Consider the following 25,012-nt stretch of genomic DNA (forward strand, 5'->3'; position numbering starts at 1 on the left):
AGTACTAACGATAACTTTTTATCACTAGTAGTTCTATTTAATTCTAAACGGGTCTAAAGCTTAACGGGTCAGACTTATCATTCATTATCAACACTCCCCCTCAAGTTAGGCATGTAGATATCGATACACCCTAACTTGCTTAGATTTCCTTCAAATTGTTTCGGATCTAAACCCTTTGTGAATATGTCCGCCAATTGTTCTTCACTTCTCACAAATGGAGTTTCAATTTCTTTTGCTTGATTTTTTTCTCTAATGAAGTGACAATCCACTTCGATATGTTTTGTTCTTTCGTGAAACACCGGATTGGTTGCTATGTGTCGTGCCGCTTGGTTATCACAAAACATTTTTATTGGTTCTTGAATTTTAATTCCAACATCCGCAAGAAGTTGTTTGATCCAAGTTAGCTCGCTTGCGGTGGATGCCATGGCTCGATATTCCGCCTCGGCGCTTGATCTTGCCACGACACTTTGTTTCTTGCTTTTCCATGTGACTAAATTTCCGCCTACATATGTGCAAAAGCCGGTTGTCGATTTTCTATCAAAACTTCCGGCCCAATCTGCATCGGAATAGCCACACACATTATTAGAATTATTATTTTTCATAAAAATCACTTTTCCGGGTGTTCCTTTTAAATATTTTAAAATTCTATTTATTGACTCCAAATGGGGTGTTCTTGGAGCATGCATAAATTGACTAATTTGACTTACGGAAAATGATATATCCGGTCGAGTTACGGTTAGGTATATTAATTTTCCCACAAGTCTTTGAAATTGATTTATATCATCTAATGGTTCACCTTCTTCACTATTCAATTTATGCCTACCGTCTATTGGTGTTGATGCCGGTTTACAACCTAATTTTCCGATTTCCTTTAACAAATCTAGGATATATTTTCTTTGAGAAATAAAGAGACCATTTTTGGAATGTGCTATTTCTATTCCTAGAAAATATTTTAAATAACCAAGGTCTTTGATGTCAAATTTTTCCTTCAAGTGAACTTTTATTTTATTGATTTCTTCTTGGTTATTTCCGGTGATTATAATGTCATCAACGTATACCAATATGATGGTGGTACTAATTCCTTCAATTTTTATAAATAATGAATGATCAACATTACTAATCTTAAAATTGCAAAATTTTAAATAAGAGCTTAGTTTGCCATACCATGCCCTTGGAGATTGCTTCAATCCATAGATTGCTTCAATCCATAGATTGCTTTCTTCAATTTGCAAACTAATTCATTGTTTCTTTCTTTTTCATGACCGAGTGGTAAAGTCATATATACCTCTTCTTCAAGTGTTCCTTGAAGAAAGGCATTTTTGACATCCATTTGGTATAATTTCCAATTTTGGTTAACCGCAATAGAAAATAATATTCTCACCGTATTCATTTTGGCCACGGGTGCAAAGGTTTCATGGTAGTCTATACCATAAGTTTGAGTGTACCATTTCGCAACTAAGCGAGCCTTGTACCGTTCTACGGTACCATCCGAATTATACTTAATTTTATATACTCATTTACAACCTACGGGTTTTTTATCTTTTGGTAATTGCACAATAATCCAAGTTTCATTTTTTTCAAGAGCCTTTAATTCTTCTCTCATGGCTTTGGTCCATGTAGAATTTTTTATGGCTTCTTCATAATTTTTTGGTTCTTGTTCATTTGCAATTGAGGTCAAAAATGTTTTATAATTGGGAGAGATAATACCATATGTAATAAAATTTTGAATAGGGTATTGTACCTTGTAGGTTATAAAATCCCTTAGTCTTGTTGAAGGTTGTCTTCCTCGAACCGACCTTCTCAATGATGTTTCTTCCATGTTTTGATCTCCATCATTTGAGAATATTTCTTCTATTTCCTCTTCATTTTCACTTCCATTTTCATTTTCATTTTCATTTTCATTTTCATTTTCGGTTGCAATATCAATTTCGATTGGTCTTACCTCTTCTATTGTGAATTGAGGTAATGCAATTTCTTTAAAGGGTTCTTCAATATTTTCCTCATGATTTTGTTTATAATAGGGCTCATTTTCAAAAAAAGTTACATCCCTAGAGATATACAATTTTTTATTTATTGGGTCATAACATTTGTATCCCTTTTTTTGTGATGAATAACCCACAAAAATAGCCTTAATTGAGGTACAATCCAACTTGTCTTGTTTATTTTTGTGTACATAGCATGTGCAACCAAAAATTCGTAAATGCTCAATGTTGAGTTTTCTTTTGTAAAGAATTTCTAATGGACTCTTATAATCTAAATTAGCACTTGGTAATCTATTTATCAAATATGTCGCGGTAAGAACGGCATCCGACCAATAAGATTTTGGTACATTGTTTTGAAATAAAAGTACCCGAGTCATTTCAAACAAATGTCTATTTTTCCTTTCGGAAACACCATTTTGTTCGGGTGTATAGACACATGTTGTTTGATGCAAAATTCCTTTTTCTTTGAAAAAATTTGAGAAATTTTGGTTTATAAATTCCGTTCCATTATCGGATCTAAAAGTTTTAATTTTTGCTTCATATTGATTTCCTATGAAGTTATAAAAATCTAAAAAATGTGAAAACACTTCACTTTTATTTTTTAATAAATATAACCAAGTTGTTTTAGAGAAGTCATCTATAAATATAACAAAATATTTGTATCCATTAAAAGAGTTAATTGGAGCGGGACCCCATACATCCGAATGTACTAAATCAAAGGGTTTTTCACTTTTACTACTTGATAAATTAAAAGGTAATTTAGTATGCTTTCCTAGTTTACATATTTCACAATCATTATTATTTAAACTAGAAAAATTAAAAAGACTTTTTAAGATTTTATCGGAAGGATGTCCAATTCTTTTATGCCAAATAATGCTCATTTCTTCCTTTTTAGCATTAAAATTAAATTTTTCTTCATTCAAAAAATAGAGTCCATTTTCGAAATATCCCTCACCAATCATATTTTTGGTTAACCATTGTTGAAAAATTACCTTTTTTGATGAAAAATAATCTCACAATTTAATTCTTTTGCGATTTTACCAATGGATAATAAATTGGATGTACAATTCTTTATAAACAAGACATTTGGAATTATTTTTGAAAAAATAGTTATTGAACCCTCTCCAAGAATTTCCATTTTGTCACCATTTGCAACTGTAACAAATTGTTTGGTTTCGTATTTTTCAAAATTATCTAACAAATTTTTATTTCTAGTCATATGGTTCGTAGCACCAGAATCTAGAATCCATTTCTTATTTTGAAAATTATGAGTAAAATAGGCTGCCATACCAGAGGTCTTTTGATTTTCTTGTTTTTGATGCAGCATCATTGTGAGTTGTTGTAGCATTTGCCACATTAGATCCTTGAACTCTAACCTCACCAAATCAGAACTTTCTGTTCTCTTTTCTACGCTTTCTGACCCTTTCATCTCCTCCAAATAACCCTTTTGTTTTTCATTGCCATAGCCGCCATGCTCCCCCTGCGTCCGATCTCCACCTCGCCTTGGTCCCTTCGGTCGGAGGTGTGGGTGGAGAAACCAACAGCCATCCTTTATATGACCCTCCTTCTTACAATGTTTGCATCGGATGGTTATTTGATCTCTCCGCACTTCCACCCTAGGGTTAGGATTAAGGTTCGGTTGAGTCATGGAGAAGGCTTTGGCCTCTGGGTTTCTTGACGGGTGTGATCCCATTTTCTTGGGATTTCCGGTTCTGATTTTACTGGTAAGTGCAGGAAAATAGTGCTGGGATTTTTCGCTGATTTCTGTGTGGCTGCTAAAGTGCTTTGCACTTGTTTTGTTGAATCAGCCTTTGGTGGCACTACTGGTATGTCTTTCTTGGTTTTGCTGATTTTACCCCTTCCCCTTTTGTTGTTGTACCAATTTACTGGTACGAGGGGATTTGTCAGTTTGGGTGACTGGTACAGTTCTTTGTTAGCTGTACTGCTCTTTGGTGGTATGATTTTTCCTTGAATCAGTTTACCCAAGTTGGTTTTGCAGATTTTTGTATTCGTGATTTTTCCGGTTTTCAGTTGCTAGTGTTGTTGCAGATTTGCTGAACAGATGTTCAGTTTTTTTTCTTTTTCTTCAAATCACAGTCCTTGTCTGTGATTTTAATTGTTTGATTTTCTGTCTTGAGTCAGGATTTTAATCCCGCTCTGATACCATGTTGATTTTCTGAGTTTTAGACAGAGAGATGAATGAGAAAATTGTATATTTCATACTTAATCTAATTTGTACAGTGAGTTTCTTATATAGTTGGAGAAAAATAAATATAACGGTAATATGCCTATCCTATACAGTAAGCTACAGTACTAACGATAACTTTTTATCACTAGTAGTTCTATTTAATTCTAAACGGGTCTAAAGCTTAACGGGTCAGACTTATCATTCATTCTCAACAATAACCCCTGAAATAGCGAACATTAATTTTTTCAACCGAATTCTCCTTGCTTGGAAAATATTATTCCCCAAAACTATCCTTGTCCGGGGGGATTCGAATGCAAAAATTGCGAGGCAGAGGCTAAAAATGGTATTGTTCTCTGACCAGTGTTCTGTCTCTGATCTAGCAAAAAAGAAGATTCTAGAAAATGTTGTCAAAACCCTATCTGAGTTTGTGGATATCGAGTCTAAGGATAAGGTGGAATTGAATGTGAGTACTGACTCCGACATTGGTACGCTTTATTCAGTCACAATACCGGTACGGAGGGTTAAGCCAGCATACCAAGAGTCAGATGAGAACTACAAAGGTCAGATTGTTGGTATTGAATATAAAGATGCTGGGGAGAAGACTGGGGCAGTTGATGTGACTTTCGATTTCTATGTACCAAATGACAAGTAATTTTTATTTCTTTGTTTTTAATGTGCCTGTCTTCTGTGGTTTTATGTGTACATAGTTGATGTTTGTAGCTTAGGCCCTGTTCGGCTGCACAGTGGGAATGGGAATAGAAAAAATTTGAATTGTTCACGTGGGAAAAAAAAAATTCAGTCGGAGTGAATTTTTTTTTCCCACATGAACAGTATTTTCGGGATTACATCCGAACAGGTCCTTAGAGAACTTAATAGGTTAGCTGCAGAAGTAATGATCTAGGGAAGTTCTTTAATTTTTCATTCAGTTCAAATAATATTTTCATAGGATTTTTATTTTAGGAGTTTATCTAGCTCCTTTCTTTTTAAACTTTCTATGAAGTCATAATGAGATCTTCATGTTTCTCTTGTGTTCGAGACATCTATTAAATTTATGATACATCAAGAAGTCTAAGCTTTCAAGGTTCTTAGACAAGTCATTTTATCTAATTTCTCATCTATTCAAATTGTTTATTTTGTTTTTAAGTTGATCGGATGTCTCATATGTCATTGTTTTCTCTTTTTAGTTTTTTTTTTTTGACAAAAGTGGTATCCCCCACCAGTTTCTTATAGAAACATAGAATTTCAATTCTTACAAAAATCCATGAGGTATACCTCATTATGCAAAACATAGACAAACAGACTTCATACCAGTTTAGGAGATATTACAAAACAACTACTAAGCAAATAGGTGAGAACTAAAAAGAGAAATTCTGCTTTATATCACATAATTGCTCTACTTAAGATATCACATAATTGTTAAAAAATTTAACTATTTTTGTATATTTTTTTTCTGCATAAATTGTTGTGCAGTACGATTGAACACAGTCTGCTTTGTAAGCTCATCTCCTTCTAAAAATTTAACATTTTTTAATAATTTTTTTTTTTTGGGAATGTAGTTCGGAAGATATTTATATATCAAGTTGAAAGAAGTTTAATCTGGATCTGATACTCTGTAATTGCCGAAATTTTTATTAATACCATATTAAAAAAAAACCATTTTTTCTCGAGAATTCAAAAAAATACCAAGGCCGCAGGGCATCATTAGAGTATTGGTCGGATATGTGCTTTGATGATTTTAAAAATCTCTATGTTCAGATTATAATTAAGCATTGGTATGGAAATGCCTGAATTTTTTATTATATTTTTTTCTTATTTTTGGGCTCCAAAGAAGAACCTTCATTTTATCATGAATATCCTGACATCATTTTGCAATTATTCTCTGCTAAATTTTCTTCAGAATTTTACTGAAATGTTTTGATAATGAGTAGCAGATTCTAATTTGCTTTTATTGGCTATAAAACAGAGATCTTTTACCGTCACTCTTACTTTCATTATCAGGCCCGAAATTGTTTTCTAGCCCATAAAAGCAAAGCAGTAAAATTAATAAATTATGGCCCTGAAATCGACCCGTTATTTTTGGGCCCGTGAAAGATCAAGGACACGAGGTTAAACTTTAAAGCTAAATTAAAACTCAGTAAAAAGAAGAGACTCATCGTAGGTTTATAATTCTACGTTTTAACCTCATTAACAAATATTCTTTTCATGACATAGAATCTTTTTATGGAATCCACATAAATTTATGGGTTGCATTGCGTAATTCTGATCATAGAATCAATGTCAAAATCAATTTGGGGTATTTCGGTTCACTCATGGACCCGCTTGCAAATAGGGAAGAAAAATTGACCAATTTTTTCGGAAATAAAAATTTCGTGCTTTGTATATTTTTTTTTTTTGTCTGTTATGTATGCTTAATTATTTAATTAGTGCACTCCAAACATGGATTTGTTGGCCGCGTTTGCAACCTATTTACGAAGCTAGCTCAAGTTGCAATCTTGAATTATGTTCTTTATTTCAAATAAAAAATATATAAATGTCAGTCACTAAATTAAAAAGTAAATACAAAGCACACATACAAGAAATTTAAGAGAGAACGATTAAATATATCAAACTGGAGTGAAATTAATAACGCTTGATTATTAGAACATTTGAAGGAACAACATCTTTGAGTAAGTTCAAGATCTCATCTTCCTGATCACCCCCACTTCTCGACTTTATCCATGTCAATGTTTGAAGGTTGGTTAGGTGTCGTAGCCCCTCAAGACCACGCAATTGACTACACCCCCAAATTGTGAGTTCTCTAAGAATGGGCATAGCACCCTCCTCTATCTTCCAATCCTCTGCCAAGAAAGATTCATCAAGATACAAGACTTCTAGATGCCTGAAGCCTTGAGCCGAACAACTAATTTTTCGATTAGTGGTGGATGTTTGGATTAGTACGAGCTCCTTGAGGCATGGTAGCTTCTCCAGTACTAACATTACATCTTGATGGAACTGGTAATTATAAATGTGAAGATAAGTGAGGTGAGGAGGGAACATGCTAACATCGACCATTTCATTATGAGAGATTCTAGATTGATATAATCTGAGAAATTGTAGAGTCTGATAAAATGGGAAGTTCCTCATGTCAAATGTGTCTAACGGACTACGAGAACTGGAAATCGAGAGAGAGATCAGGTGTTCTACTGTGCCTAGGAAAGCGACAGCTGTCCCCCATGAAGATGATTCATTGTATAAATTTAACTCACGTAAATTGGGTAGATGAGGTAACTCTGTTTCCCATGATTCATTAATAATCACCACTGGAAGCATTTGCAAATTTGTTAGTTTTGTTGACGGTGGCACTTTAGAAAATGATCTTGGATTGACATGCCTCAATGTGTTGATGCGCCATACACAATCAGGAAGCTTTACGTGAATCGGTAAAATAAGAGTTTGTAGAAACTTCATAGCACTTGTTGCTTTCTCTAAGCATTCCTCACGCTTGTCATCCCTTGACTGCCCAGTAAGATTTAGGTATCTTAACTGACTCAATCCCTCAAACATTTCCAATTTTATTTTGGTATCCAACGAGTCAGTTCTTACCACTTTTAGTAGCCTCTGCTTTGAACAATTTGGCATGTACTTGTCACCGAAGTACAACAAAGTGCGCAGGTTTTGGCTCATCGCGAGTTCGTCACAATCTGAATGATGAACTGCCACACGACGCGCCCCACCCATGCTCAGCTGATCCTTTGGATGTGAATACACCATGAGAAAATTGTCTTCCTTGGCTTTTCGGACAGCGAGATCCCGTAGGAGATCGTGTATGCGGCAACACTGAATAGACCCATCAGGAGATCTAGATTTAACCTGAATCATGCTCCTGTTATACAATAACAAAATTATATTTCAGTAAACAACCACATCCGATTAGGATTTCACACAAATATCAAAACTAAATTATTAAAGGTCACATTTTCTAAAGAAAGCAGTTAAAGAAAGTACTAATTGCGTATTATAATATTAGCATTCATAAATTTTCTATGCAATAAATATTTGATGAGGGAAAAATAGTATGCTTCAAAACAATTCAATTGCATGTTATATACATAACTAATACGGCTGATGGATTTTTGCTTTTTTTCGGTATTTTTTTTCTCTTTGATTCTCCTGTAGTACTGATATTGGACTTTTATTGAATCCAAATGGGTTAATATATTCCTAAGGGCATTCATGAAATAAATAAATAAATTGGAACCACCACTTGCACAATGAAATTAGCATGCTAATTTTCTAAAATGTGTAAAACATTACATAAAGAAGTAATACCTTTGCACAAGATCCTCCAAAAAACTTTCTCCAGTTTCTTCTAATGTTCTGTTATTTTCCTGTGGTATGAAGCCCTCCGCAACCCATATTCGAATTAAATCTTTGGCATATACTTCATAGTCTTCGGGAAATGCAGCAAAGTACATGAAGCACGATTTAAGAGCAAATGGTAGGTCCTCATAACTAGTGCCAATAATCTCATTACATTTCTTTCCATCATTATCCCAACTCATTGTTTTTAACACCTTACTCCAAGCATTATAGTTGCATGGTTTTTTGGATAATAAACCTCCTACAACCACCAATGCAAGAGGCAACCCATCACATTTTTTGACAAATTTATTCATGATTTCAGAAAGATCATGAAAGGCACCATTATTTGAATCCTGATTAGGAAGAGCCTTTTTTAATAAAAGCTTTAAGCTTAAATCATCTGTTAGGTATTCAAGTTTGTATGGTTCACATGCGGGATCTGCATTCTTAACAACATCAAAAGACCTAGAGGTTATAAGTACTCGACTTCCATTATTTTCATCTGGAAGCACTGATTCAATTTGAATCCATAGATCATCTGTCCAAACATCATCAAAGACTACGAGATAGTTTTTGCCTCTAAGAGACTCATGAAGGTTGGAAAGTAGAGCTACTTCATCTTTTGGTAACTTGCTGGGATCGATATGAGGATCGAGTTGTTGCAGTATTTTTCCCAAAATATCAATTAGTTTGAACTTTTGAGAAATAACAATCCATAGACGAAGTCCAAAGCGGTTCTTGACATCATTACTATAAAATAAAACATGTATTAGATTATAGTATAACCATAATTTATAGATGATAGACTGAAAAAAGAAATACATGTAAATTAATGGACAAATTAATGTATAAATATAAATTGTGTTTTTTATTATCAATCTAAGGTTTATGGTTTGGCCATTAATAGCTAGGCCGGAGACGTCTAAAATGTACCATATTCAACAATATGTCACAACCATTTCATTTTGACATTACATGAGGTAGTTGTAACCAACCGTTGGATTCTAATTATGCAAGTTCAGTTTAACCCATTTGTTCAGTCAATCTTTGTCAGTCTTACAATAATGAAACGTCTTAATTAATTTCAAATAATATGGTCTTGATTTACTATTTTTTTTTTTTTTAAGATTACATGAGGTAGTTGTTTCGTAAATCATCGATTATCCCAAGACAATTTGTTAGATAAATGTAGTTGAATGGGTTTGATAATTTGGCAAATCGATTAATAATTTATGTGAATTTATAAAACATGATTTGATATATAATTTTTGTAAGGCTTGTAGTTGAATACAAATGCCGGTCAAGTTAGAAGTTACAACCAAATTAGAAAATTAACACTTCTTGACCAAAACTATATATTACTCTATTAGTTCTATTGTTGTAAAATTAGAGTGCAATCAATTTGTATCAAATAATCAAATTTAAAATTAAAAGTAAACCACAATTAAAAATGAAAAAAAAAACATATGGTGCATACCTATTGTATACTTTCTGTGCGAGAGTCGTTTTTCCAAGTCCACCAGCACCCCAAATTGAAACCACAGAACGCCTTTTATTGGTCTCATCAAGCAACTCTTTGACAATATGGTCTCGATCCTTATCGAAACCAATAATTTCAGGATCTATATCTGGCAACACGAGTGGCCTAATGGGCAGTTGGATCTCTCCACTGTCATCGCCTAGATTATTGATTCCATAGCTACAGGAATAGAATTTTAAAAAAAATTAAGAGGGCTAAAATGTAAATTGAAAAATATTTTGAGCATTGAAACTTGAACCCAAGTCACCACTACAAAGTAGAATTATAAGTACTACGCTACAAATTAACACACATTTAGCATTATGAAAAAAGTTGGGCTTTCTAAAAACTGTAAGAGCAAAATAATTATATTTAAATATACATAATTAAAAAAAATTAAATCATAGAAATGACTAAGTACCATTAAGTTTAAATCCAACTTTACATACCTAAGTCTACTCATCTGAATCTCTTTAATCTTGGTCTGAATTAGATTTATCTCATCAACGAGTTTGTCTACAGGAGTGTATTTTTTGGCTTTCTTTATCACCCTTATAATGTCCTGCATCATGCCTGTGGAGTTCTGTGGTTCTTGTGGGATTTCCGCGAGAAAGGTGTCAATAGCATCTTCTATAGAGTAGGCAAGATCTCTCACCTGCTTTATCCAATACTTCTGCCTTTCATTTGTAATTTGTTTCTTGTCTGCATCTTTTAGAAAAGCTTGAATCCAGCCGAGTTCACGGCTCATTGTCTCCACTTGCTTATCGACACCGTGCAAGCTGAGAACCTCTTGGACCGCGACATCAGCAAGCTTGCCGAGCACAAGATTTACAATCCACTCAGCCATCTCCCTTAATTTCTGTATTCTACGAGCAGTGGCAACTGGTGAGAAACCAAAAATGTTGGTTTATGATGAGAAATGCGTGATTTTAGGATTGGAGGAATATATAAGGCCTCAAATGCGTGATTTATAGGAGAATGGTCTCCTTCGCAGAAGTTGCAAAAAATGATTTTAAATTATAACAAATAAATTAATGGCCTTATGTGAGATAATGACGAGGCAAAGATTCTTTTTTCCGACAAAAGTTTAGTCCAGTGGCTTTCCTTAAAAAAAGGAAAAGAAAAAGAAAAAGAAAAAAGAAAAAGGACAAGATTCTTTTTTCCGACATGGACACCAACACACCATTCAGTCTTCCACTCATCAGTCAACTAGTTAGCTTTCCTTGAAAAATGAAAAAGAAAAAAGATAGTCACTGGCAGCGTGGCAGCGAATGGAGTATTGCTAAGCAATTAATCGGTGTGCAGCTGATAATTTGGAATTATGCAGACAATTTAACATTGGAGGCGTCTAATTGTTCACAGCCTTTTGTCCACCATTTGTCCACAGCTTTGACTTGCGCGAATACTGTAAAATTACTTCTACATGCTGTATAATTATACAATATATCACATAAAATATATCACTTAATTACAAAACATCCAACAACTATTTGAAGTGGTCCCATGATAGTTAGAAAAAGATTGCAACTTGCACAACATGACAAAATAAATGTACTTTCGGAAATTACAGTTATAGGAAGTTATTGGCAGTTAGAGTTAGTTATTAGCAGTTATTAGCACTGGGTTGAATCTTGTATACTGTAAAATTGAATATTGTATACTGTAAAATTGAATATTATATACTGTAAAATTGAATCTTGTATACTGTAAAATTGAATCTTGTATAGAGTAAAATTTTCAATTGAATCTTGTATACTGTAAAATTGAATCTTCTACACAGTAAAATTTACAATTGAATCTTGTATACTGTAAAATTAAATCAGCAGAACTGTAAAATTGAATCTTGTATACAGTAGAATTTTCAATTGAATATTGTTCGGATGAGTAAGAAGCCTTTCTATCATCTTTTTTTTTCCAGATTTTCACAAGATGAATACTGTAAAATTACAATATGAATACTGTAAAATTACAAGATAAATACTGTAAAATTAACAAATCAATACTCCATATCGCCTTTCTATCATCTCTTTTCTCCAGATTTCCACAAGATGAATACTATAAAATGACAAGATGAATACTGTAAAATTAACGAGGCAATACTATAAAATTAATAGATCAATACTCCATATCGCCTCTCTATCATCTCTTTCTTCCAGATTTCCACAAGATGAATACTGTAAAATGACAAGATAAATATTGTAAAATTAACAAGGAAATACTGTAAAATACTGTAAAAAAAAATAGTACATGTTCTTGCATTTGGAAACAGCCGTTTCACTGCTTGATGCATGATTCAAATACAAAACCATATTCAATATATAGTAATCTAACATAAATTCAGCAAACTATATATATTTTTTCAATCTAAATGCATTATTTTTACTGTTGACCTGAAGAACAAATCCCCTCACGTTGTCACCAACTACTAGACTCCAAAATTTTCCTTTTATCAACAGGAAATACTGCAATTTTGCGCACCTTCCACAGGATTAGCGGATTAGAAGATTAGCGGAGACCAGTCGCTCACCTTCCACAGGATTAGCGGATTAGCGGATTAAGGGGAACGCAAGTAATATCGCTCACCTTCCACAGGATTAGCGGAGACCAGTCGCTCCTTTTTCGCTGCGCGCCTGGAATCGATTCTCCAAATTCGATTCGAGTTTTTAATAATTTTGTTACACGCGAAGGTACAGGTGTAGATTAGAAGAGAACAAAACGAAAAGAGAGAGAGTTCATTGGATTTGATTTCTCTTATTATCAGATCAGAAGATAAATTTTGATGAACGAAAGAAAAGAGATGTAGATTTATCGGAGCAGAGAATTTGATGAAAGAGGAGATTGATCGGAAAAATTTGAGAAGAGAAAAAAGAACGGAGAAAGAAAGAGATCAGAAAATTATTAAATAAGGTAGTTTGAAAGCGTCGTTGGAAGTCTGTTGGTGGATAGTGCTGTGGACAAATGGTGGACAAAACCTAGTGAACAAAAACCTTTTCTCTTTAACATTTTTATTAAATTTATATATATATATATATAGAGAGAGAGAGAGATGGGCTATTATACATTGCAATGCATTGAGTCCTCCGTGCATTGCAATCCAAATAGTTAGATTTGTTTCAAATAACATGCGGATCAGTGATCAGATCAGTTCAAAATTTTTGAAACTGGATGTCTCCAGTTCTCTTTCTTTTCCCCAGCGACTCCTCCCCGATCCCACTCAGAAAGAAAGAAACCCTAAGTCCAACTCCTACTCGTCCAGCTACTCCTTCGCTGTCCCTGTGCCGACCCTTCTCCGCCGATCATCTCGCGCCCAACTCTACATTCCTCCAACGGTGCTCTCAGACCCCTTTGCTGCTCGGTCTTCTCTTGCACCCTTTCTCACTCTCACAGAATCCTCAACCTCACCCTTTCCCCTCTCAATCTGGTAAAATGTTTCTCAATTTGAATTTAAGATACATGAAATTATCTGGCACGAACTGGTTTGAATTGTAGTTATGTAGTCTCTGGCTCTCCAAGGATCACAATTATGTGAGTAATTTTTTTTCCAATTTCTTATATATTAAATGTTATTATCTTGCCTGTAAGTCCCCAGAATTTCAACAATAAAATACACAGTACATCCAATTTTGCAATTAAGAAAAACACCAAATTTTGCAATTAATTTTTTTACTTTCAAATTTCCCTTCCCTTAATTCAATTAAGCCTTTACAAATATTTTTCTCACTTTAATAAAAAAAAAAGTGGGTCTAGGAATCAATATGATTTGGTGGTATTATTATTTTCTGATAATTATTTAACTTTATTTACAGGATCCAGTGGTTTGATGGTGAAATAACAAATTAATGTCTTTGCCAACCTAAAGGAGCTCCAGACCTTGTTATGAGTACCTTATAACCAGCTTTTTAGATTATATTTCAGTAAAAATATTCTATCTGTCAAAAAGGGCATTATGGTCTGCTCACCAATACCAAGATCCAAAATGAACTCAGAAAATACAGGGCCACTTGATTTAGGAATGGGATTGTGAATTTTGTGATATTAAGAATTGTTGTTGTTATTTAACTCTTCAAGATAAATTGTTGTTGTTAACTCTCAAAACAACCGGTACCCATGCATGGAATTCAGATGCATGTGGCAAGCTTTCTTTACAAACAATGTCAAAGCGAATCTGTTGTAAAAGATGTGGCGAGCCTTCTTTGGATTTTAACTCTCACAAGAAGCTCCTTTGCTTCCTCCTATTTCTCTTTAAGCATACTGATTATCATAAAATGACAGATTGGGCAGCAGATAGGAGTTACGAAAGAGATACAGCAAGTACCAAATTGTATCCTACGTTGTGTTGAATAGAAATCAATTCATTTTTTTTCCATACATTCATAGTATATATAAAAATTAAGACAGACATTGCTAACAGTATTTTAGCCATATATACTATAAGATAGGCAATTCTTCCTTACGTAACCTTACCTGTAAAGCAAATTACATTATTTTTCAAGTCAGGAATATGGAGAGTACTTAGAGAGCCAATTTATTCATGATTACATTTTCATAGAAAATATGAAAATCTGGGTGAACAGTAAAAATTTCTGGACCACCGGATCGGCGATTTTCAAAGTGGCTTAATAAATAGTAAAAAAATTCCAAAAAATATAAAATTTGGTCTCCAAGTACATATTAATATAAAGAACAAGATGAACAGTTTGGATCGGTCATTTGGACTTTGAATCCGTGATTTATAGTCCAATGCATAAGGGTGCCCGTGCATTGCAATGCACCATAGCCCATCTCCATATATATATATATAGAGAGAGAGAGAGAGATAGGCTAATATCAAAACGTTTGCACCAACCCCTCCCGTGCAACCAAGTCATTTTCCGATTTGAAAAGTCCAAACGACCGATCCGAACCGTTAGATGTTTAATCCATATTGAAATGTGCTTGGAGACAAAATATTACATTTTTTGGAAATTTTTTGCTATTTATTAAGATGGTTTGAAAATTGCTGTTTTTATTAAAATTCTGCACCACTGGAAAACAGCTATTTCAAACCATCTTAATAAATAGCAAAAAAATTCCAAAAAATGTAAAATTTGGTCTCCAAGCACATTTCAATATGGATTAAACATCTAACGGTTCGGATCGGTCGTTTGGACTTTGCAAATCGGAAAATGACTTGGTTGCACGGGAGGGGTTGGTGCAAACGTTTTGATATTAGCCTATCTCTCTCTATATATATATATATATAGTGTGGCTAATTTGCTTCCGGAAGCACTTCGACCGAGATGCTTCCGGGGCTATATTAGCATATGTGATGTTCAAACAACAAATCCAAACCGTTAGATGTTTAATCTATATTAAAATCTACTTGGAGACCAAATTTTACATTTTTTGGAATTTTTTTACTATGGAATTAGCCACACTCCTCGGTCGAAGTGCTTCCGGTAGCAAATTAGCCACACTCTCTCTCTCTCTCTCTATATATATATATATATTATAATTTATTTAATTCATTAAACTTATCAAATAAACTTAATTTAACATAGTTCCATTATTATAACATGACACTACGTTTATTTTTTCGTAACGCATAAGCACTTTACATGTGTAAGTAACACATTTATTTAATGAAAAAATAAATTCAAAAATTGAACTTTTTTAAATACTAATAATATATTATTTCAAAGAAATGGAACATTCCGACATAAAATTACTAAATTTAGTTTATGATAACAACTTAGTTTTATAAATGAATATGTCGTACCAATTGAAAAAAAAATACATCATAAATTAGTGCGAAAAATATATGGTATATAAATAACAGAAGAATTAATCAAATTTCAAATTAAGTAAGAAAAAAAAACATATATAAAAAATATTGAATTTATATCCAAGCACAAATAAAGTTACAATACATGATTTATAAAACTTATTATCACACACTATATATCACGGAAAGAAAATTAATGTGAAAAATAAATATTCATTGAAATAAATTGGAATAATCGGAAATAAACGGACAATTAAACAGTAAAACAACCAATTAATCATTTTCATCCGCAAACAAGCATCCGTTAAGTGTATTCGTAACAGTTTGACCGCCATTGACGATTAAACGGCCGTTAAGACCCTTTATTACAACACTGGTCTAGTCATTGGCACCATGCCCCCATCCGATTTTTGTATTAATAGAAAAATAAAAAAATAAAATATTGACAACGGTGAACGCTTCTGTGAAAATTCGAAATCTAAAAAAATCATTATGAACTATAACGTCCATGTTATCGACAATAACGTTCACGAGGGAGGACTATTTCTTCACATTCTACTTAACTAGACGAAGGCCTCGCGTTGCTTCAGCAATTACTTTTGAGGCAGAGAGAAAAATGTATAGTAAATGTATAAATACAACTTTTGTACAACGGAAATTAAGAAGTTAAGAATATAACGTAAATTGTATAGTATAGTTGTAATTGGATGCAAAAAGAGATTCTTCTAACTGCTTTATGCCAACTAAGAGACCATCACCCAACACAATCCATTTAACACATGATTTTAAAGATCTACTCTGACAAAAATCCAGTATCCGGAATAGGCTATATCATTTGCAGTCCAACTTAACATTATTTCTCAAATAAACATAACCACCAAATTAAAACCAAAATTCACCGCAAAGCATCTCAACCAATAGTATATGATAAATTAACTATGAGATTTAAGTAACAAAATGGTAGCTAGTTGGATTCAGGCACTGGTACATGTAGCTATGAAAGTACTCATTTGGCTTCACTCTATGAACAAACCTTTTTTGGAACAATTACACCTGACCTGTCTTTTTCATTGAAGAGTTTATCTGCATAATCAGATTATCAAGAAATTAGTTACGAAATTCTGAAATTTGCCATTGGCACCAATCATTAGGCCATTAGGCGGAACGTTTAAGCAACTTGACTAATATTACCATTGTTCGTTTGGCAGCCAACTCTTTTATACTATCATTATCAAATCAACATTATTTGCAAAGCTAAATTCAATATTTTTCGTATTAAGTTAACAACACTATTCATGACTAAGTTCATGGAACTAACACTCCAATTTATTTCAGTTTGATCTGAGCTTAGTAGGAATATGAATAGAGATGATTTTTCAAAATTGCAAATGCTTAATGGATTGAACATTTCTCACATTAATAATCTAACAATTTGACATTTTTTTTTAGGTATCTCAGAATGGAGTTGCTGCTTGTTATAGAAGTTCATATAATATTGACAAATTTTAAGATGCCATCTAAAATATAAAAAAAAATTGAAGTATGATATCCCATAAAAAGAAGAACTTGAAAACAAAATAAACTCCCGACAAGCTATGTTTTGCAACAACATAAAGAACCTCACCAGTAATAATTAGCTCATACCCTTTATTTTTGATCTTGTTTCAATTTCAGTATATAAAAGGAGCTTAAATAAAACCAAGCTATTACCATGCTAGTTTTTAACTTTGTAAAATTATTTTTGTAAATAATGTTATATGAACATTGACAGAAGGTGCCATGATATAGCAAATACCTAAGTACTGAGAGCCCGTATAAAAATTACAATAAACTAATAAGTCCGAGTATTCAATGCTAGTTTGATTTCAAAATTAGATGGCATTGTAGATCATAATAAATATAAAAAACCATAACATCTATACCTGAAAAAAAGAGATCAGCCAAGCATTTGAGGAGATTTTCTTCTCCGTCACTGTGATTTTTGTTATTTGCATCGTAGTCCAATAGCTGCTTTCGAAAGGTTACACAGAAGTAAAGGGCCTGAATCAAAATTATTTTTAACATTAAAGTCACTTGATTTGTCTCAATTAGCAAAGTTGTCCATATGATTTCGAGTTTTAGTGGTGATCTATCAATACCGATTGACTTTGCCTCTCCCTGGAAATTTTTTTGCTGCCCTCTGAATGTTTGATTTGTAATTCGGGTTAAATTTCATGTTAAAATCAAAATAATTAAATTTCTTGAATTATGATTGGTAATTAGAATTATAAGTTAAAAGTATCAGAAATTATAAGTCAAGAGCATTAAAAAATATAAATCAAAGCATTATTTTTTTATCGAGTAATCAATTAGTTAATGGATTTAAATCCGATAAGCTATTTAAACTCAATTCGATATTTTTTTGCCCTCCCCCTGACAAAAATCCTGAGTCCTTTAGTGTTTAATATAGCTTAATCCTCTCGAACAGATCTTCCTTACCCAAGATTAACCTGACTCCTTAAAGGTCTCCTTAGCAATTTTCTTAAGGCACATGTTTTCTCGCCTTAAGAAACAGACTCCTTAAGGCACTACTGAACATTCTCTACCCTTGCTCCTTAAGGCACATTCTTTAGGTACCCTTGCTCCTTAAGGAACAACTGAACATTAACAGTTTTGTTTCGCTTTCTGGTGTTCAATAGTTGTACTCTCACCAGACTGATATGGTACCTAAAGAATGTTTTTTATTTCTTTTTAAGAAATACAAAAGCATAAGACACCTACAGTTGTAAAAAGAAAAAACATACCGGTCTTGCAAAGAGCAACACCTCCAAGAGAAATCCCAGCTTTTTAAAGGTTATTATTGAAGCAAGAGACAATTATATGTATAGTGGATTGAAAGCCTTGAGCACAATGGAGTCGTGTCGAAGCAGGTAGGATCTGTTGAAAGTTAATTCAAAATTATATTTAGATAATATCTGCATATGTTTAGTTTAGTTAGAAGCAGTTTTTAGACGCATAAAAACTGCATGAGTTATTTTAGGCATTGGTTATTTTCAGCATAGTTATTTTAGAACTAGTAGGCATAGTGGTTAGTTATTTTTAGCATGTTGTGTAGTGGGTGCTTAATTTAGGGAAGTTGTGGGTGCTTATTTTAGGAACATTGTATTGCTTTAAATACTGCATAACTTTATGTAATTGAGTAAGAGAGAAAGGAAATAAAGCGTTGTTTCTATCCAGACAAGTATAGCTGGTACAAATCTATATCCAAATTTGTCAGTACCAAATCTTTGTATCGAAAAGAGAACCATCAAAGTTGCGATCGATATCATTGCTATTTCATCTGATAAAAAACACTGGCAAACAATTTATTCTTGTAACATGATAGATTAGTTGAAATTTTAGTCGAAGTGTGTATCTTTTTTTGAAATACACAATTCATAACTATGGGAATGGAGATTAAGATAAAGAAATACTTTTTTCTGGAAAAATGGATTTACGCATACCTTCGCTTAGTCTAGCATCATTTTTCTCCCACCATATATTGTTGATAGAACTGCATAATAACCAGGTAAAATGTTAAAACATAGTTTTCTTTGCCAAATTGTTCATGAATGACACATTAATTAGATAAAGCCTTAATACTATTAATTGCAAACTTGCATAAAAAAAGGCCGTGGAGGCAATAAAAAAAATTTCATTAAGATTAGTGTGCTTCTACCTAGGAAACCTTAGTAAATTGTTGTCAAAGTTGAATGTCCCATCCTCTCTTCTGTGCCAATCCAACATCACAATAAAAAGAACCAGAACATGGAACTTGTCATAGAAATTTTAACCTGAGATGTAGGGGGTAAAAATTACATTGCTTATATCCATGCAAGTGCCAAGATGGACCAAATTTTGATCGGAGCTGACATTGAGCTTGGGACATTCAAAAGAGTACTATGGACTGGTGAGCTTGCCATGCACTTCCAACACGGACCATAATGTTGAGTATTTTAGATATGCGAAATTGTGCTTATTGTATACTCTTTTTTCCTTTAAATTTATTATCCTTAATACTCAAAGAAAGATTTGTTGCAAGCGCACAACCGATCAATGTAGTACTTAGAGTGTCGAACCACAAAGATTAAGGTTAAAACTTAGCTTAAACTTTGTCAATTAATTTCATAAAAAGAAAATAAAGTAAAGTGCAATAAAGTAGAATTTGGGTGGGGGTTGTTCTAATAATCCAAAGTTTGGGTTCAATACTCGAAAGAAAAGAGTTTTAAACAATTAAAGTAAATAAAATAAAGAAATATTGGTTTGCTTTCAAGTTGAGGAGATCTAGGGGTATTCGGTCTACAATCTCTTGCTAATTCTATCTATTCAGTATTGTTTAAATTCAAGTTTGATTATGACAAGGTTTCTAACCTATGATGTTCTTTGAATAAATATTGACATCATTATCTTGGGTGGATGGTTTAATGTTCCTCAAACTCTAGGAGTTTTACCTTGCCTAGCGGGATATTTAATACACATGCTCCAAAACAAACATCAATATTTATTCTAAGAAAACTAAAAATTGGTTTATAATTTTTTTTAGCCTTTGGAAAAAATAATGATACAAATACTTTGGGTGAACGAATTAATGTTCTTCAAATTCTAGGGCTATCACTACTTAGAGGGATTTTTAATACACATAATTCAAAGTATATATCAATAGAGAAGGGTTCCAATGCCTCATGTCTTTCATACCTCATATGTTATATCTTTGTTTTCAAAGTTTTAATTGTCGATCCGAACCGTTCAACATGATATCCATACTAAAATATGATTAGGGATGAAATTTTATAATTTTTGAAATTTTTTTACTATTTTTTAAGATGGGTAGAAAATCACTGTTTTTTTAACGGTTCAAAAACAATGATTTTGTAACTATCTTAAAAAATAGTAAAAAAATTTCAAAAAATATAAAATTTCATCTCCATTAATATTTTAGTATAAATATTATGTTGAATGGTTCGGATCGACAATTTAGAGTTTAAAAACAAAGATATAACATATGAGGTATGAAAAAGATGAGACATTGGAACCCTCCTCATATCAATATTTATTCTAAGGTGTCCTAATTAAGTTTTGACTTCAATGTAATACTTCACCAAATCCTAACCTTAATTTATGTAGTTCCGGCTTAGATATCAAAGTACGGTCTCTTCTAATCCAAACCTAAGGTATATGTTTATGGTTTCAATTAGTACTTTCCTTACCTAGACCAATGCTAGAATTTTAATAAACTAAAGCGGAAAGACATGATATAACATGATTTCAAGCTACTTCAATTTACTAAATCTTCGCCAGGTGAACTATAATTCAAGTGCTAATGAAATTCATAAAGAATAAATCACAGAAATTAACATCAAATCAAACAATCAACATAAAAACTAAAATCCAAATAAAATAGAATTAAACAAGTTCGTCCATTGACCTAAACCTCTAGAGAGAGATTTACTCCCTCTTGGAGAGATCCATTACAATAATTAGCAAAAATAAAAAGAAATAGAATAAATAAATGATTACACCCTTTTTCAAATTAAAAACCTCAATCTTGCCGAAATCTTGTTTGTATCTTCTTCTTCTCCTTCCTAGAAAAGCTTCCGGAACTCTACGAATGGCTGCAGATTTATCACTGTATTTTATGGAAATGGACATGCACCAAAAAGGTGAAGAGAGAGATGAGAATGGATGTTCTTGAATGGGAATGAACCCCCCCTCCTTTTTTATAGCAAAAGACTATGCCCAATCAAGAGGCATAATTGTGGGGTGAGTGGAGTTAGTGAGTGCTATTTTTGGATTATTTCTCATGATGCCTTGTCCAAGTTTGGCTGTAAAAATGCATCTCTGATGCGCCAGAAATAGAAAAACTGTCAAACCGTGTAATTCTGGCTATCTGCGGGTCCAGTACGGATGCTCCGGACCGCACTGGAGGTGAGTGCGTCCGGACATTTTTCTTCTTTTTTCTTCATTTTCTGCACTGTAAAGCCAACCAAACGCAGTACTTGATTCTTGGTGTATTCTATTCATTTTATATTCAAAATACAAGATATTTGATATTGTTTTATGATAAAATCTAGATCGAATGTATATATAATTTACGCTTATCACATAATAGACATGAAATCTGACTGTACCTTCATGCAATATAAAAATGTCCTAGTATACTTTATCTATATTTAAATTGAAGAATCTATATTAAATAAGAGGGTATCATCTTTGAGTTCAATTTACTGGTATAGCATGATAATTACACCATGGGTCCTTTGAGTCTTAATCAGCCGGATGACCTTAAACCCCCTCTAAAAAAACCACATCACTGAACTCAGATGCTGAGTATCCTAATGACTTCCGGTACCAGTACTGGTGCCAACTATGACTGTAGATTGGACCCGCCATGTTTTACCCTGCATGGAGAAAAACGATATTCATCACTCGCATACACAGTATATTGAATATGTTTCATCTTTGTAACTTTCCATTGCTAAAGAAGTTTTTATCCTCAAATCCAAACCGTTAGATGTTTAATCTATATTATAATTTACTTGGAGACCAAATTTTACATTTTTTAAAATTTTTTTACTATTTATTAAGCTGGTTTGAAAACAGTTGTTTTCAATGCGGCAGAAATTTACTGAAAATAGTGGTTTTCAAAGCAGCTTAATAAATAGTAAAAAAGTTCCAAAAAATTTAAAATTTGGTCTCCAAGTAAATTATAATATAGATTAAACATCTAATGGTTTTGATTTGTTGTTTAGACATCACACGGCTAAATATAGCCCCGGCAGCACTTGGGCAGAACTGCTGCCAGCAGCAATTTAGCCGGACTCTATATATATATATATATAGAGTTAGGCTGGGGTGCTATGGATAGCATAGTGGCCTCTATGCTACGGCTCAATATTCGAGTTTTCAAAATCCAAACGGTCGATCCGAACCGTTCATCTTATTCTCCATATTAATATTTGCTCGGAGACCAAATTTTATAATTTTCTGAATTTTTTTACTATTTATTAAGCCACTTTGAAAATCGCTAATCCAACGGTTTTACTGTTTTGTGCAGCCACCGTTGGATCAACAATTTTGTAAAATACTTAATAAATAGTAAAAAAATTCAGAAAATTATAAAATTTGGTCTCCGAGCAAATATTAATATGGAGAATAAGATGAACGGTTCGGATCGACCGTTTGGATTTTGAAAACTCGAATATTGAGCCGTAGCATAGAGGCCACTATGCTATCCATAGCACCCCAGCCTAACTCTATATATATATATATATATGAGCTATTATACATTGCAATGTATTGACACCTCTGTATGGTTTATTTGTTTTCATAAACCGTGCAGATCAGTGATTAGATTTTCGGAACTGGATGTCTGCGGAAAAGTATCCTCTGCGGAGTTTTTCTGTGCGGTGTTGTGCGGCGCTTTTAATCTGGTCCGTTCGTTTCGAATCGGACGGATCAGATCATGCCCGAATTTTAAAAAACTCAAAATTTGATGAACCCTTAATCTAGTCCGTCTGATCCGAAACGAACAGACCAGATTAAAAGCGCCGCACAGCATCGCATGGAAAAACTCCGCAGAGGATAGCGTTTCGGATGTCTGCAGTCCTCCGCCGATTACTCTCTCTTCCATGATTCCGTCTAAAACCTCTTTGAAAAATGTTAGAACGAAAGAAAACTCCAGTCAAGGGCCTCAGCCTCCCGACCCCCTCCTCCGAACCTGTGCTCGGCGACCCCACTGCTCTCTGCTACCAACCCCATTTCCCCGGCCTCACCCTCCTCCGCTAACGTCAGTCGCCTCCAGCTGCTGTCGCACCTCGCGCCTCCAGTCCCTACTACCTCGTGCCTCCAAACCGTCCTACCTGCGCACCTCTCGCCTCCAACCCCTCGAGTCCTTTCTAGCTCCCTAATTTCGGGTATGAAAACCCTAGTTTTTTATTTTCTATTTTTTCTTGATTTATGGCTGAATTGAACAAATTGGTAAACCCTAGACTATTTCGATTAGCAGAAAAGAGGCCTTGTCAAAATTCATATTTTTTTTGTATTTGATTGGCTCTATGAAAATGTAATCATGAATAAATTGGCTCTCTAAGTACTCTCCATATTCCTGACTTGAAAAATAATGTAATTTGCTTTACAGGTAAGGTTACGTAAGGAAGAATTGCCTATCTTATAGTATATATGGCTAAAATACTGTTAGCAATGTCTGTCTTAATTTTTATATATACTATGAATGTATGGAAAAAAAATGAATTGATTTCTATTCAACACAACGCAGGATACAATTTGGTACTTGCTGTATCTCTTTCGTAACTCCTATCTGCTCAATCTGTCATTTTATGATAATCAGTATGCTTAAAGAGAAATAGGAGGAAGCAAAGGAGCTTCTTGTGAGAGTTAAAATCCAAAGAAGGCTCGCCACATCTTTTACAACAGATTCGCTTTGACATTGTTTGTAAAGAAAGCTTGCCACATGCATCTGAATTCCATGCATGGGTACCGGTTGTTTTGAGAGTTAACAACAACAATTTATCTTGAAGAGTTAAATAACAACAACAATTCTTAATATCACAAAATTCACAATCCCATTCCTAAATCAAGTGGCCCTGTATTTTCTGAGTTCATTTTGGATCTTGGTATTGGTGAGCATACCATAATGCCCTTTTTGACAGATAGAATATTTTTACTGAAATATAATCTAAAAAGCTGGTTATAAGGTACTCATAACAAGGTCTGGAGCTCCTTTAGGTTGGCAAAGACATTTGTTATTTCGCCATCAAACCACTGGATCCTGTAAATAAAGTTAAATAATTATCAGAAAATAATAATACCACCAAATCATATTGATTCCTAGACCCACTTTTTTTTTTTTTTTCTTAAAGTTAGAAAAATATTTGTAAAGGCTTAATTGAATTAAGGGAAGAGAAATTTGAAAGTAAAAAAATTAATTGCAAAATTTGGTGTTTTTCTTAATTGCAAAATTGGATGTACTGTGTATTTTATTGTTGAAATTCCGGGGACTTACAGGCAAGATAATAACATTTAATATATAAGAAATTGGAAAAAAAATTACTCACATAATTGTGATCCTTGGAGAGCCAGAGGCTACATAACTACAATTCAAATCAGTTCGTGCCAGATAATTTCATGTATCTTAAATTCAAATTGAGAAACATTTTACCCGATTGAGAGGGGAAAGGGTG

The 25,012-nt window shown here is 33.4% G+C and overlaps 2 protein-coding genes across 4 annotated transcripts in view; one reads left to right on the plus strand and one right to left on the minus strand.

The window, feature by feature from the left end:
* Positions 1-25,012, plus strand: part of LOC144557935 (Protein kinase superfamily protein) — a 79,672-nt gene that overhangs the window by 5,026 nt on the left and 49,634 nt on the right. The gene's annotated exons all lie outside the window — the stretch shown is intronic.
* Positions 6,646-10,950, minus strand: LOC144557731 (putative disease resistance RPP13-like protein 3). The gene is made up of 4 exons (XM_078306299.1): positions 10,480-10,950; positions 9,989-10,210; positions 8,479-9,261; positions 6,646-8,032 (listed from the first exon to the last, which is right to left on the minus strand). Exons 1-4 carry the CDS (start codon positions 10,875-10,877, stop codon positions 6,790-6,792), a joined length of 2,646 nt encoding a protein of 881 aa, XP_078162425.1. The 5' UTR covers positions 10,878-10,950; the 3' UTR covers positions 6,646-6,789.

Source organism: Carex rostrata, chromosome 8 (genome assembly GCF_964058835.1).
Source record: "Carex rostrata chromosome 8, lpCarRost1.2, whole genome shotgun sequence".
Lineage (NCBI taxonomy): Eukaryota > Viridiplantae > Streptophyta > Magnoliopsida > Poales > Cyperaceae > Carex > Carex rostrata.